Raw genomic sequence first — 15000 nt, forward strand, 5'->3', positions numbered from 1 at the left:
ATTTTATTACATGTTCCCATGTGTTGCTACAACTGTTTATGTAAGGTATGTGTATTGTTTTAATTTTTTTAAAACATTTTGACCACTTTTTAAAACTTTAATTGCATTCCCTACCTCAAGATGGCTTCCTGCATGGACCTCTCAGAACTACATTTCCCATCATCCTCCTGCTCGCTGGTAATAATTAATTAATTACATTTCCCATGATGGGAAATGTAATTAATTAATTATTACCAGTGAGCAGGAGGATGATGGGAAATGTAGTTCTGAGAGGATCATGCGGGTACATGGGAAGCCATCTTGAGGCAGGGAATGCAATTTAAAAGTTTAAAAAAGTGGTCAATGTCAAAATAAATAAATAAATAAATATTATTTGTTTATTTAGCAGATGCCTTTATCCAAGGCGACTTACAGAGACTAGGGTGTGTGAACTATGCATCAGCTGCAGAGTCACTTACAATTACTGTACATCTCACCCGAAAGACGGAGCACAAGGAGGTTAAGTGACTTGCTCAGGGTCACACAGTGAGTCAGTGGCTGAGGTGGGATTTGAACCAGGGACCTCCTGGTTACAAGCCCTTTTCTTTAACTACTGGACCACACAGCCTCCTAATTAAATTAAATTAAAACAATACACACACCTTACATAAACAGTTGTAGCAACACATGGGAACATGGGAAAATAAAAAGATCCTTATGTACCCTTTAATGAAACGAGGGTGACAGTTTTAAAAATATATAATAATAATAATAATAATAATAATAATACTACACCGGCCCGTGCTGTGGACAGCCCGAAGCTGTAGCGCCAGGCCGTGGAAAACGAGGCAGTCACAAGATCAGCGACAAACGTTTGATAAAGCAGGTCCAGGCAGCCCAGCTGCGGGTGGTTTTTATAACTGGGGGTGTAACATGCTTTTAAAAACTGTAAACAACAAAACGCGCTATGCAAACAACTGTTATAGAAACGCAGCGAGTGTTAAACTCACTGTGCACGTGACACAGGTTGGGATGCCGGTCTTAATACTAGAAAGAGTTTTTATAATGTAAATGTGTTTTGTGTGTTTTTATATAAATCATAACTTGTACCATGTCACTGTAAAACAAAACCAAAAAAAATAATAATAGCAGAATATTGTATAACGTTTCCGTTTCAACTGTATTTTTAGAAGATGCTTTACCAGATGGATGCGGTTCTACATAGACATCGTGTGATTGAATTACAGTGTTGTTACATTTGGGTGTGTACGTTTTGGTTTTATGTTCTGAAAATGTTTTATTTATCCTTGTTGTGTGTTTTCCTGATTTTTTAAAATGTTTTTGTTGTGTAGTCTTACTGTTTTGTATTTGTCGTGTTCACTGTTGTGCAGGTGAATTCATGAATGTTCTGAAAAAGTGCTAGATTTTGTCATCAAAAATTGAAATAATAATAATAATAATAATAATAATAATAAAAGACTATAAAGACTACAGTGTTGAAATGAATATGAAGACACACACGCTGCGAGAGCCCTGGGCTGGTGTGAACACAACCCATCCGCTCCCCAGACTGCTTCACAAAAAGAACCCATCCGCACCGTGGGTCGACTGGCCAAACGAACCGAGACCACCTATTTTCCCCCCCCGATCTCGGATCGTTTTAAGCGAGCCCTCATTATTATTATAATTATTTATTTCTTAGCAGACACCCTTATCCAGGGCGACTTGCAATTGTTACAAGATATCACATTATTTTTACATACAATTCCCCATTTATACAGTTGGGTTTTTACTGGAGCAATCTAGGTAAAGTACCTTGCTCAAGGGTACAGCAGCAGTGTCCCCCACCTGGGATTGAACCCACGACCCTCCGGTCAAGAGTCCAGAGCCCTAACCACTACTCCACACTGCTGCCCCACACAGATCCGATCTGCTCCCGGGAGGGGGTCGTTTGTTCCAATCGCTCGTTTGTTGCCAATACCAGCAGCCCTTGGTAAAATAAACAGAGCCACGTTTTACATTAGGATAAACTGTTAACACGTAGATAACAGTTTTTCGGTGTCTGTGATCTGTAATGACTCATTACTAAAACAAAAATAAAACAATAACTAGGTTTTTTTTTTTAGCATTTATTTTGAAAAGTGTTTACACATTTTGATCAACAATGCTTCCAAAAGTTCATAAAAAGAAAGAAAACAAAGGGAAAATTAAGTTTATGTCGCTCCTCACTAACAACGAAGATTTGGACGGGGGTAGAGGCGGCCACAGTGGCACAGTGATGTCACAACCCGCACGCACGCACGCACGCACGCAACATGATTTTAGCAGGACTGTAGTTTGTGACTGGGCTGGTTGAAAAGCCACCAGACCGGTTCTTGGCTGTGCCAATGGTTGGCACTTGGCATCGTCTGCAGTGAAAAGCTGCTGAATAATCTTACGTTAACTTCTTGAATTACACACCGCCGCTTTGTAGTTTCTCCCATATACTCAACGTGCAATATAGAAACAATACGACACTCGTGTGTGAAAATGTCAGACCGCTTTGTGCTTTAATCAGGCGTCTTAAACCACTTCTAAAAAGTCTCCTGCGTTTTACCGTGTGTGGCTCTGTGCTCCTTTTCTCTTTACTGTTTTAAATGAATTGCACGGGTCATAAATTAGAGAAACTTGCCTATTTTGACAATTTTCAGTCCCAGTGGTTTGATTTCATACGCACGTCAAATCAAAACTACAGAAGCAATGGGGGGGGGGGGGGGGGGTGTTGTGATAAATGTGCACGCGGCTGTGTATATGTTTGCAGACAGATCCTACCAAATATCAATCTAAATAGCCTCTGTTTCAAGCAAGCATCAAAAAGAATATCGGTCCCTAAAAGAAGAAAGTCTTTGAAACTTAAGATAACAGAGGCGTTCAAATACAAATAGGAATCGCACTGATCAATGTGCGCATGTGCAAGTAGAGCGACACGCTCCTTTACCGCAAGAGCCCCCCCCCCCCCCCCCCCCCCCCCCCCCCCCCCCGTCATCATTCTAACAAACAGCTCAGCAGAGCTATGTGATGAATATTATATCCGTTATATGCGGTTCACTTTAGTGAATTACAGTAATCACACACCCAGGTCAGGCCAGCTATATTCTGGCAGATCGGTCCTGTGTTCACAGCTCGGCTGTTTCCCACCATACAGTAAATCGTTTTGCTATTAAAAATCCCATCTTCATGTGTTCATATAGACTTACACAACCTGACAAATGCTCTCCATAACAGAACGCAATTAACCTGCTGTGACTTGCAGATAATATTTTTTCAAGAACATTTCCCACCCCCCCACCCCCCCTCCCCAGCCCCTCGATCCAAACTCAGTACGCTACTGCTGCTGTAAAACTAAAACTATATCAAACTGCGTTTAATTAAACATAGAATAACAGTTTTTAAAAAAAAAATTAAAAAAAGTTAGAAACATCAGTCAGAAACGTTTGTGTTCAACGTGATCCTATTGAACAGGTCTCGCTGGTCACGTGGTATCTGTGGATTTGTCACGGTCTTCAAAACCGCACCCTCCAACCACAGCCCTGTATGTCATTCAAGATTGGTGGGACTCTAAATTAATTTATCGGATTTATACAATGTGCAATGCACTATTATTATTATTATTATTATTATTATTATTATTATTATTAATTTACTTGTGAAAAAAAAATCCTGGGTTTATTATCGACTCATTTAAAAATAACATTGATAGATACAATTCAGCGTTGTTGTTGTTGTTGTGTGTGTTTTTGGTTTTTTTAAAATCTTGTTTTATATTTACAGTCTAAAATATTCCCCTCGACGTTTACCTTTTAAATTGGGAACATCTAACATTTTACACGACTGTAATTGTGATTTTAATTTTTTATTTTTTTTTAAATAGTCATTCATTTCCTGTGATATTTTGAAATGTAAAAGCGGAAGGGGGCTGGTAGACACGTTAGGGAACACGAAGCCACAACAGTGAGGCTTGGAGCTTCAGGTTTCAGGTCGCTGCGCGGCACACCAGGCAGGGAGACTTGGGGGGGGTTTGATACAGCAAACCTCAAACTAGGTCTCCCGGGGGTCTCCTGGAACCAGCTTTCAAGATCCTGAGAACTCTGTGTTCAACTCAGCTTAACACTTAGGAGTGTGTTTTGTGCAAAATATTAACCGCTGCCGTCTAGATTCTTTTAAATGAAATACCAAAGAAAAATTCGGTCATTTTTCTAACTCTAAACTTGGGTACTATACCTTAAGGGGGGCCCACTAATTACTACGAGCAATTTAGAAATGCGTTCAGCGACAAACGACTGGACATTGAGAAAGACTTCCAGTCGAAACGTTTGTCATTGCACGCCTCTGACCGGTGAATTAGTTCTGATTTCCCCACCAGTTTGATCTTCATGGGCGACGCCTAGAAACAGTGCGATGAGATATCATCCATAGGGAATGCTGGATTGGAGCAGGAGCTATTATTATTTATTATTAGTTTATTTAGCAGACGCTTTTATCCAAGGCGACTTACAGAGACTAGGGTGTGTGAACTATGCATCAGCTGCAGAGTCACTTACAACTACGTCTCACCCGAAAGACGGAGCACAAGGAGGTGAAGTGACTTGTTCAGGGTCACACAATGAGTCAGTGGCTGAGGTGGGATTTGAACCGGGGACCTCCTGGTTAGAAGCCCTTTTCTTTAACCACTGGACCACACAGCCTCCTTAGTGCACCACACAGCCTCCTATTCCAGCTTAAAGTCAATCAGACACGACGCTGTCGTGCAAAGAAAGAGTCAATATTAATCTCTGCAGGGTCACTGGAGCTCAAATCCATGAACGTGTATTGTATTGCAATACAGTAATTATAATACAAATAATAAGAATAACAATAAAGATAAAACAATGTTTTTTTTTTTTTTTTTTTTGGATCTCTCGGCTGGTTAACCGGTCATTTTTTTTTTTGGCATCATCGTACTTTTACAGTTTTCGTTATTTTTTAAAAAAAATTCCCCATTACCGCATTGAAATGTCTTAATAGAAGCAATTTTTTAACAGTGTTTTTGAAAGACATCTCTGTCGGTTTAGACCGACCGTACTGAGAACACTGTTCCCTTCCTTATCAAAAGCGTCTGTTTTGTTTATTTGTGCGCGCTGTGGAATAAAAAAAAAAAAAAAAGCATGCGACAAAACATTTTTACATGAGAGAAACTAGAAAATAAAAAAATAACAACTGCAATTAGCAAACATTTCGCATGACTCTGGCGAATCTCAAGCCAGTGGCAGCCACTTGAAGTTAATGGAGTGGTAACTCTCTGAAAGACACTTCCTTACCTGTGACCCAAAGCCAAGCACGACTGGTCCTTTTGTCAAACACTTCAATGCTGTAACTTCTGTTTAAAGATGAGTCTCTAGACTGGGGGCCCTGCCTGGTTTTCAATTCCAAATCTAATGACTTTTTAAAATCAATTCTGTTGCTACCGGTAAACCTACCCAAGTATAGCTTATGATCTGCAGCCAGTTTCATTGACTCGCAAACAGCGGCTTCAGACGAAGCCACGTGGACACGCTTAAATGAGAAGCTCATTTTAACAGAACGCTGCTCCACTGCAATTCTGATCAGCGGTGACGTGTCGGAATTGATTAAAAGGGATACAGGAATTGATTTTAAAATGAAATTGGAATTGAAAAACAGGAATTGACCCCCGCCCCTGGCTTCGTGGTACCACTTCCTGTGCTGTAGGTCAACTTCACTCCGCGGGTACAGCCGCACCCAGACCACGCCACCTACAGCGCAGGAAATGGTGACGTCCGACTGCCTTGCGTACCGACCAATCAACAGAAAAGAGGAAGCTAGGCCCAGTGTAAGAGGTAAGAAAATTGATTTTAAAAAAAAAGCAACAATATTTTGGAATGCTTTTGCTACACTTTTGATTTCTAGGTCACCTATATTTTCCAACCTTTACTTTAGTTAAATACCCTTGCTTTTCTTTTTAAAATATATAAACACACATACATCCTAAATGATTTCCAGCAGGACGAGGGGTGAGGACTGTGTTGCCCACCTTTCCTCACTCAGACCCCTCCCTTACTAAATACAGGAGACGGTGATCTCTGCAGGGATAGCAAGATATTTAGCGAGCAAGGAGTCTGAGTGAAGTTATCCAGCAACAAACTCCCCATCCCCAGCTGTACTGCTTCCCTAGATAAAAGGAGATCATTTCGGGGGAGCGTTCTACTTGTCTCCCTTGTTAAAACCCTCAGCCTGTTGCTAAAGGAGGCGATTATCTATTCAGAGATACCAGGGGGTATAGTAAGGAAGGGGTCTGAGTGAGGAAACACGGGCAATGCAATCCCCAGCCCTAGTCTTGCTGGAAATCATTTGTCGTTGCTATGTTTTTGCATCTATATATATATACATATCTTTGAAATTGCTTGTATTTAGACACCCCCCAAAAAACAGCCCAGTTCCTTGTGATACAATTCAATATATAACAATACCAGTGTATAGACATACTGAGAGGTCCTAGGAGTTTGATAACATCATACAACAAACAGAGAAACGGAGACTCGCTTGCAATTCTCGTCAAACACTGTGGTTTTTTTTTTTCAGGGCGAAAGTGAACAACGTCCTTTTGAAAACGTGGCAGTTTGTTAACTTATGAGGACTTCTCCAACGGTTTGTTAAGTGCTTTCTCTGTGGATTTGATCCCGTTTGTTGGTGTTTTTCAAGTGGATCCCCAAAAGCGGTGTGGTCTCTAAACAAAACAAAAAAAACAGTGAAACAGTCATTCGAATTCATCTGGTGTAGAAATGCATTAGACTATATAGATTGGACTCCATTATCAGAGGGTCACAAGGTACTAGTCTTCTGTACAAGTGATATAGAAACACACTCGTGTGTGAAAACGTCAGACCGCTCTGTGCTTTAATCAGGCGTCTTAAACCACTTCTAAAAAGTCTCCTGCGTTTTACCGTGTGTGGCTCTGTGCTCCTTTTCTCTTTACTGTTTGAAATGAATTGCCTATTAAGTCATCAATTAAACTAGACAATCGCTAATTTGCCTATTTGGATAATGTTCCCAGATTTTCAGTCCCAGTGGTTTGATTTCAGACGCACATCAAATACAGAAGCAACGGGATGTTCTAATTCTGGTGTATTTATACATATATACATATATACATTTGTATTTTTAAAAGTGGCGGCTAGTCATTTTGAGCTTTTGGATTCAGCAGTTATCCTGGAATAAAGGCTTCTAGATCAATGAAGGGACGAGTCACTTACACTGGAGAGGACAGCTATAGAAGGCTGTTTCGTCCCATGGCACTCTCACCTTTGGACCTCATTTGTTGCTGTACTGAACCCGGCTGCAAGAAAATGAACAGGATTGTAACAACGTTTCAGCCGGACCGGACCGGACTCATGCAAGGAGAATCTGTCCCTCTCCTGTCGTAGTTCTCTCACCAGTGTGCAATGGGACCCATGATGGAGGGCTGCCCTGGTCGCTGTCTATGATAGCAGCGATTCAGAAAGGCTCTCATTGTGGTCGCAATCTTCCATTTCACAGAGTTAAACAGTAACCCCAAAAAGGAGATTTTTGAGTAGCTGTACTGTTTGACCGACACCAGAAGCAATGATATTAATAAGCTAATGATAAGAAGGGGGTCAGTTCAGGTGTTTTTTTTTGTTTTCCCTGCTTTAATACATATTATGTTTAAACCGTGAGTCTTTTCTTCACAGTGAAGAAAATACAGCCACAGTTAAGGCTGGCTGCGCCTGTTTGAGCAGAGCGCCTGACCGCACTCATCTGTGACTGCCCCTCCATCCCTGTGGCTGTGCTTGTGACTGGGCTGCAATGCGGTCCCTTTGCAGAACAGCAGCCGCAATATACAGAAAGGGAACAACTGTTTTAATGCTGTGCTTTTCAAACCGCGTCTACTTTCAGATCTACTTTTTATTATTTTATTTTTTAAAAAACATGTTTACAGAATTATCGGAGCGCAACCCAGCCCTGCCCACTGTAGCACGTTACAACACTGACTAACTTCTGTTATTTTGTATATGGTAACAACATATATATATTTTTAAAAACCTTTAACTAGATCACAGAACTGCTCCCTCCCCCCCTAAGAGAAAGGGTGCTCCCTCCAGTCCAGGGCAGGCTTGAGGCACGGAGACTGAACTGCTCCCTCCCTCCCTCCCTCACCCCCCTAAGAGAAAGGGGGCTCCCTCCAGTCCAGGGCAGGCTTGAGGCACAGAGACTGAACTGCTCCCTCCCTCCCTCCCTCCCTCCCTCACCCCCCTAAGAGAAAGGGTGCTCCCTCCAGTCCAGGGCAGGCTTGAGGCACGGAGACTGAACTGCTCCCTCCCTCCCTCCCTCACCCCCCCTAAGAGAAAGGGTGCTCCCTCCAGTCCAGGGCAGGCTTGAGGCACGGAGACTGAACTGCTCCCTTCCTCACCACCCCTAAGAGAAAGGGTGCTCCCTCCAGTCCAGGGCAGGCTCTGAGAGGAGGAGCTAGCAGTGTGATCCTTGTTATGATATATGGTTGCCATGGTAGCAAGGACAAGGCCTGCCAACTTCCTGTGAATGCACAGGAAGTGAAATCATTGGGTGCCCGGACTCGTATATTAAACCGAGGAGAGAGCTGTCAAAGCCCTTTCAGAGAGGACACGACGGTGTTTCGCTGGATTTGTTTCTCCGGCACACAAGCCGAGACAAGCCTCCCGTTTGGCTCTGAGGCGCAGCGGTGAGCTCATCGTTCCCAGAGAGAGCCAGCTCAGCGCCACCTCCCTCGGGGCGATTTCAGGCACACCAGACCCCACCTTTCCAGTCCTCCGCCCGGGAACAACGTTCAGCGGGCTCCCCATGCACTGGAAGTTCTTTCAGGGGCTGAAGCAAGAGATTCGCGGAGGGCAGTGCTTTCACCAGGGCATTCAAATCAGAAGATGAATTTTAAAAAGGGGACAGCCTTATTTTATTACATATATATGTTTGACTGTGTGTAATTTAAAGGGCAAGTCACTTCACCTCCTTGTGCTCCGTCCTTCGGATGAGACGTCAAACAAACGAGCTCCTATTGGAAGTGACTCTGCAGCAGCAGCAGCAGCAGTTGTTGATGATGCAGAGTTCACCCTCCTAGTCGCTTTGGATAAAAGCGTCTGCTAAATGAGTAATTAATAATAACAATAATAATAATAATAATAATAATTTTTGAAATAACCCCAAACTCCTAGCAGCAGCATTTGTGTAAATCAATCACCTAACTGACTGATCCCCTGGTTTGGGGAGCGTTGTATAATTTTAGTCTAACCACACAGACTCCTTTTTCATAGCTTGGGTTCTGGAAGTGCGTCACGCTGTATGTGAGACGGACCCCCAGGGGGCCTCGGACCCTCAGTTTGGGAAACCCCTGGTCTAGACAGAAATGAAAACATAAGCGTGACACACTTCATAACCCGAGCTATGAAAAGGGAGTCTGTGTGGTTATGCTAAGATTATGCCAAGCCCTCGTTAGACCCCTCCTGGAATAGCGTGAGAGAGAGAGAGAGAGAGAGAGAGAGAGAGAGAGAGACAGAGAGAGAGAGAGAGAGAGAGAGAGAGAGATTATAAATGCATGGAATAGCCCCACCAGGTGATTTGAAACACTGGGAATGCTTTTTAAAAAAAAAAAAGAGTAGATTCTGTGCTTTTTAAATCCTCCAGGAGGGGTGAACGGTGCTGACAAGGGACGAGCCTTGATGGGCTGAACGGCCTCTTTGTCGCTCTTGTGTTCTTACCATTGGACCGTCGCTGCTCATGTCTCCTGACCCAAGGTGAGTCAAATGGATGAAATTCATGGGCTCCCCGATCATGCTCCGGTCAATGCGCCGCCTCTTCTTTTTCTAAAGCAACACAATTACAGAAATGCGTCTTATTCAATTGATCTTGTTTATGTCTGTAAAAATATGCAGGGTCTGTGTTAACAGGAACTGAACTGCTCCCTCCCTCCCTCCCTCACACCCCTAAGAGAAAGGGGGCTCCCTCCAGTCCAGGGCAGGCTTGAGGCACGGAGACTGAACTGCACCCTCCCTCCCTCCCTCCCTCACCCCCCCCTAAGAGAAAGGGTTCTCCCTCCAGTCCAGGGCAGGCTTGAGGCACAGAGACTGAACTGCTCCCTCCCTCACCCCCCCTAAGAGAAAGCATGCTTCCTCTAGTCCAGGGCAGGCTTGAGGCACGGAGACTGAACTGCTCCCTCCCTCCCTCCCTCCCTCACCCCCCCAAAGAGAAAGGGTGCTCCCTCCAGTCCAGGGCAGGCTTGAGGCACAGAGACTGAACTGCTCCCTCCCTCCCTTCCTCCCTCACCCCCCCAAAGAGAAAGGGTGCTCCCTCCAGTCCAGGGCAGGCTTGAGGCATGGAGACTGAACTGCTCCCTCCCTCTCTCCCTCCCTCACCCCCCCCTAAGAGAAAGGGGGCTCCCTCCAGTCCGGGAATGTTTGCTGGATTAATTTGGGAATCACAAGAACAGACCAGAACAAACAGGACTATAAATAACCCAGCTGGGCTCCACGCTAGCTTCCTCTCTCTCAGAGTCCGGTTTATTGTTGTTTAAACTTTACTCATAAAGAGACCAGAGGAAGAACGAAAAAAAAAAGTTTACACAACGTTAATGTGTTTTCTGTTCAGGAAAAGGGTGGCGTTTAAAAAAAAAACAACTAAAAAACAAAAATTGCAAAAGAGGTCAAAGTTCAGAAGATTGGGAAAAACACTGCGTCATCCAATCAGAAGAGCTACAGGAAGGAGGCATGAGCACCAGCCAATCAGGAAGGGGGTCTTTTCAGTGCACTGAGCGATCTACAGCTAGCCAAAAGTGTTGCATCGCCTGGAATTTTAGGATTGAGACATCATTAAAAAAAAAAAAAAAAAAAAATCTTATTTATTTATTTATCACATAATCAAAGAGAGACTACAAAATCATTTTTAAAAAAGTCTACCGGAAGGAAGCCATGATAGTAGCACAGTAGTCATTTTTTAATGTGCCAGTTTTTCTTTCATGAAGTATGTGGAAAACTATAAAGCAGTGGTGTGTAATTCAATATGTTAACACAGCATTATTCAGCAGGTTTCATTCGACTTCATTAGTTCATTCTATAGGGGGATGCAAAACTTATGTCCAGAGCTGCAGACGAGGCGTGTGAAACTCAATCACTCTCCCTATGGCAGCGTGTGGAGCTGAGAAGCAGAGGAAATGCTGTTGAGACACACAGCTCTGCTGTGCGGTCAGATATGTGCAGAGTCACCTTCACAACACCGCCCTGCAATGACACAAGCTGGCTTGCTATTCCCCTAACCTTCTACTGCTGAGAAAATGTGTGTACAGAAGCCAAGAATAATAATTACAGTAAGTCGTGCCTTTACCAGACCCTCGGGGACCCCTGCGCTCCCCTGACTGTGTGACTCCCCCCTGTACACCACGCGGCCGTGCCTTTACCAGACCCTCGGGGACCCCTGCGCTCCCCTGACTGTGTGACTCCCCCCCCTGCACACCACGCGGCCGTGCCTTTACCAAGGGAGACCCTTGGGGACCCCTGCGCTCCCCTGACTGTGTGACTCCCCCCTGCACCCCATGCGGCCGTGCCTTTACCAGACCCTCGGGGACCCCTGCGCTCCCCTGACTGTGTGACTCCCCCCTGCACACCACGCGGCCGTGCCTTTACCAGGGGAGACCCTCGGGGACCCCTGCGCTCCCCTGACTGTGTGACTTCCCCCTGCACACCACGCGGCCGTGCCTTTACCAGGGGAGACCCTCGGGGACCCCTGCGCTCTCCTGACTGTGTGACTCCCCCCTGCACACCACGCGGCCGTGCCTTTACCAGGGGAGACCCTCGGGGACCCCTGCGCTCCCCTGACTATGTGACTCCCCAGAACGTAAATGGGCACAGAAAATAAACTTACCGGCTGGGGTTTCTCTGCCACACAGCAACCGATTTTGTGCCAGAAATCGCTCATGCCTGCGGCCCGCTCCGCTCCCCCTCTGAAATCCCTGCTTGACGTGCAGCCCCCGGGGGCAGGTGTTTATTTTAAAGTTCTTCTTTCCAGCTACTCCATCCAGGTGTCCTGGGTGCCCGGCCCCTCCCTTGTCTGTTTGTTTCTTTCTCTCCGTTACCCTCCTCTCTCTCTCTCTCTCTCTCTCTCTCTCTCTGTATCTGTGAGTTTTGTTCCCTCTAGTCAAACCTGTTGAGGCAAAGACAGACAGTTACTGATTGCGTTTGTGGACAGAAGCCAAAGAGCCTTACACTGCACCCCTCTATCCCTCTAAACACACACACACACACATACACACACACACACACACACACACACACACACACCCGCACACACACACTGACAGACACACACACACACACACACACGCACACTCGAACTCGCACACGCAGACACACACACACTCGCACTTGCACACACACACACACACACACACTGACAGACACACACACACACACACAGACACACACACACTGACAGACACACGCAGACACACACTGACAGACACACACACAGACACACACTGACAGACACACACACAGACACACACGCACACTGACAGACACACACAGACACACAGACACCCCCCCCACACACACACAGACACACCCCCTCACAGATACAGACACACACACACACACACACACACACACACAGACACACACAGACACACAGACTCCCCCCCACACACACACAGACACACCCCCTCACAGATACAGACACACACACACACACACACACACACACACACACACACAGACACACAGCAGCTTTTACAAACCACCCAGAACTGCATGGGTCCTGCACTGTGTCTTCATGGATGAATAAGTTGTCTAAAGCTAAGACAGAAGAACATTTGGGCCGACGCTTTTTAGCTTCAACTGTCTGTCAGAACCACGATTGCAGCTGATTTTAATACGACTGTCGACAATAAAACGATCCGAAGCAGCTGCCGATAATATCTTGACAATCGCTTTAAAAGGCCCCATCTTACTCAAACAACCTTTTAACCCCAATATGTTCCTAGACGCTCACCTCCAGTCACAGGTTACTTACTATTCCCAAAATTCAGAAATAAACGCACGAGCACTCACCGATAAAGCCCCTGAATTATGGAATGACCCGCCTAGCCCTGCAATGGAAAACTCCCACTGTCGCAGCCTTCAAAACTCGATTCAAAACGCACTTTTTTTAATAATCTAGCCTTTCTAAACGTTTTCTTACCCTGTCGTGTTTGTTTCACTGTTTCTCCTGCTTCTTGTTGCTTTTATTTATTTTATTTTTTTTTGGTAACATGTATTAACGGTTGCATCTTTGCAAAGCGCTTTGCGGCGAGCGCTGCTTGCAGTAAAATGCAGTGTTTCACGCTGCACGCTTTGAGAGAATGCCAGGGATTATCAGAGTCCTTGTGCAAGTGCCAGACGCTGTCAGCCTGGGTGTAGCTGCCAGCATGTCTGTGCATGTGGAGTGGCTGAGGCTGTGTCTGTGATGCTGTTCCAGGAACAGGCAGGGATGGGTCCTCCTATCCCCGGTAGCATATCTCTCCCAGCTCTGCATTAGCAGTCAGTCTCCACAGCTTACAATAACGAATCTGCACACGCCTAACACGAGAGGCTGCTTGTATTGCCAGTGTGATTTATTTATTTATTTTTGCACTACAAAGAGCTCAGTCCCGGGTTGCATTATAAGCACAGAGCACATTTTATGCTGTTATCGTTTAAGCTACCGGCTCTTGCAGCCTCCCTCCGCTCTGTGCTGGTGGAGCAGAGAAAGAGAAAGGGAGGCTCTTATACTCTCTGAACAGCCTCCCTCTGCTCTGGGCTGGTGGAGCAGAGAAAGAGAAAGGGAGGCTCTTATACTCTCTGAACAGCCTCCCTCTGCTCTGGGCTGGTGGAGCAGAGAAAGAGAAAGGGAGGCTCTTATACTCTCTGAACAGCCTCCCTCTGCTCTGTGCTGGTGGAGCAGAGAAAGAGAAAGGGAGGCTCTTATACTCTCTGAACAGCCTCCCTCTGCTCTGTGCTGGTGGAGCAGAGAAAGAGAAAGGGAGGCTCTTATACTCTCTGAACAGCCTCCCTCTGCTCTGTGCTGGTGGAGCAGAGAAAGAGAAAGGGAGGCTCTTATACTCTCTGAACAGCCTCCCTCTGCTCTGTGCTGGTGGAGCAGAGAGAGAGAAAGGGAGGCTCTTATACTCTCTGAACAGCCTCCCTCTGCTCTGTGCTGGCGGAGCAGAGAAAGAGAAAGGGAGGCTCTTATACTCTCTGAACAGCCTCCCTCTGCTCTGTGCAGCAGAGAAAGAGAAAGGGAGGCTCTTATACTCTCTGAACAGCCTCCCTCTTCTCTGTGCAGCAGAGAAAGAGAAAGGGAGGCTCTTATACTCTCTGAACAGCCTCCCTCTGCTCTGTGCTGGCGGAGCAGAGAAAGAGAAAGGGAGGCTCTTATACTCTCTGAACAGCCTCCCTCTGCTCTGTGCTGGTGGAGCAGAGAAAGAGAAAGGGAGGCTCTTATACTCTCTGAACAGCCTCCCTCTGCTCTGTGCTGGTGGAGCAGAGAAAGAGAAAGGGAGGCTCTTATACTCTCTGAACAGCCTCCCTCTGCTCTGTGCTGGTGGAGCAGAGAAAGAGAAAGGGAGGAGAAATCCTCAATACAAAAATATTGCTAAAAATGCTAAAACTAGCATCCAGGAAACAGGCATTTAAGTTGTCTGACAGCTCAATCAGAAATAGAACCGGAACGGAAATGCCATGTTGTCAGCTGTGGCCACTAATAAACCAAAGGGTGCCTTGTCTACGATTGCAAGAGACAAATGTGTGTCAGACACAAACGGTCTGGGAGTTACAGTATGAATCAGTGTCTCATGTGGGGAAAGAAAAAAAAATAGGAGTTTCTTTAACGCAGTTCACAATAAGCTCTTCATAAGCTCCAACCGATTTCCACCGTCCGTTTTTAAAAAGCTGCGTCTGTAAAGTTTACCCCCCCAACCCCCCCAGGGTTTTGAAT

General features: G+C 45.5%; 1 protein-coding gene across 2 annotated transcripts in view; it reads right to left on the minus strand.

Annotated features, from left to right (window-relative positions):
* Window positions 1-5846: 5846 nt before the first annotated feature.
* LOC117965049 (CDC42 small effector protein 1-A-like) overlaps window positions 5847-15000 on the minus strand; it is a 12956-nt gene continuing 3802 nt past the window's right edge. Inside the window, exons 1-5 of one of the 2 annotated variants that reach the window (XM_059018843.1) lie at window positions 13228-13367; window positions 11914-12192; window positions 9759-9863; window positions 7266-7348; window positions 5847-6739 (exon numbers count right to left, since the gene is read on the minus strand). In XM_059018843.1, the coding sequence (XP_058874826.1) occupies window positions 7280-7348; window positions 9759-9863; window positions 11914-11967 (228 nt within the window). In that variant the 5' untranslated portion in view covers window positions 11968-12192; window positions 13228-13367 and the 3' untranslated portion in view covers window positions 5847-6739; window positions 7266-7279. Of the gene's footprint in view, window positions 6740-7265; window positions 7349-9758; window positions 9864-11913; window positions 12193-13227; window positions 13368-15000 lie in introns of those variants that run through there. The other variant, XM_059018842.1, reaches the window with a different exon arrangement.

The sequence above is a fragment of the Acipenser ruthenus genome, unplaced genomic scaffold, assembly GCF_902713425.1.
Source record: "Acipenser ruthenus unplaced genomic scaffold, fAciRut3.2 maternal haplotype, whole genome shotgun sequence".
In the NCBI taxonomy this organism is placed as follows: Eukaryota; Metazoa; Chordata; class Actinopteri; order Acipenseriformes; family Acipenseridae; genus Acipenser; species Acipenser ruthenus.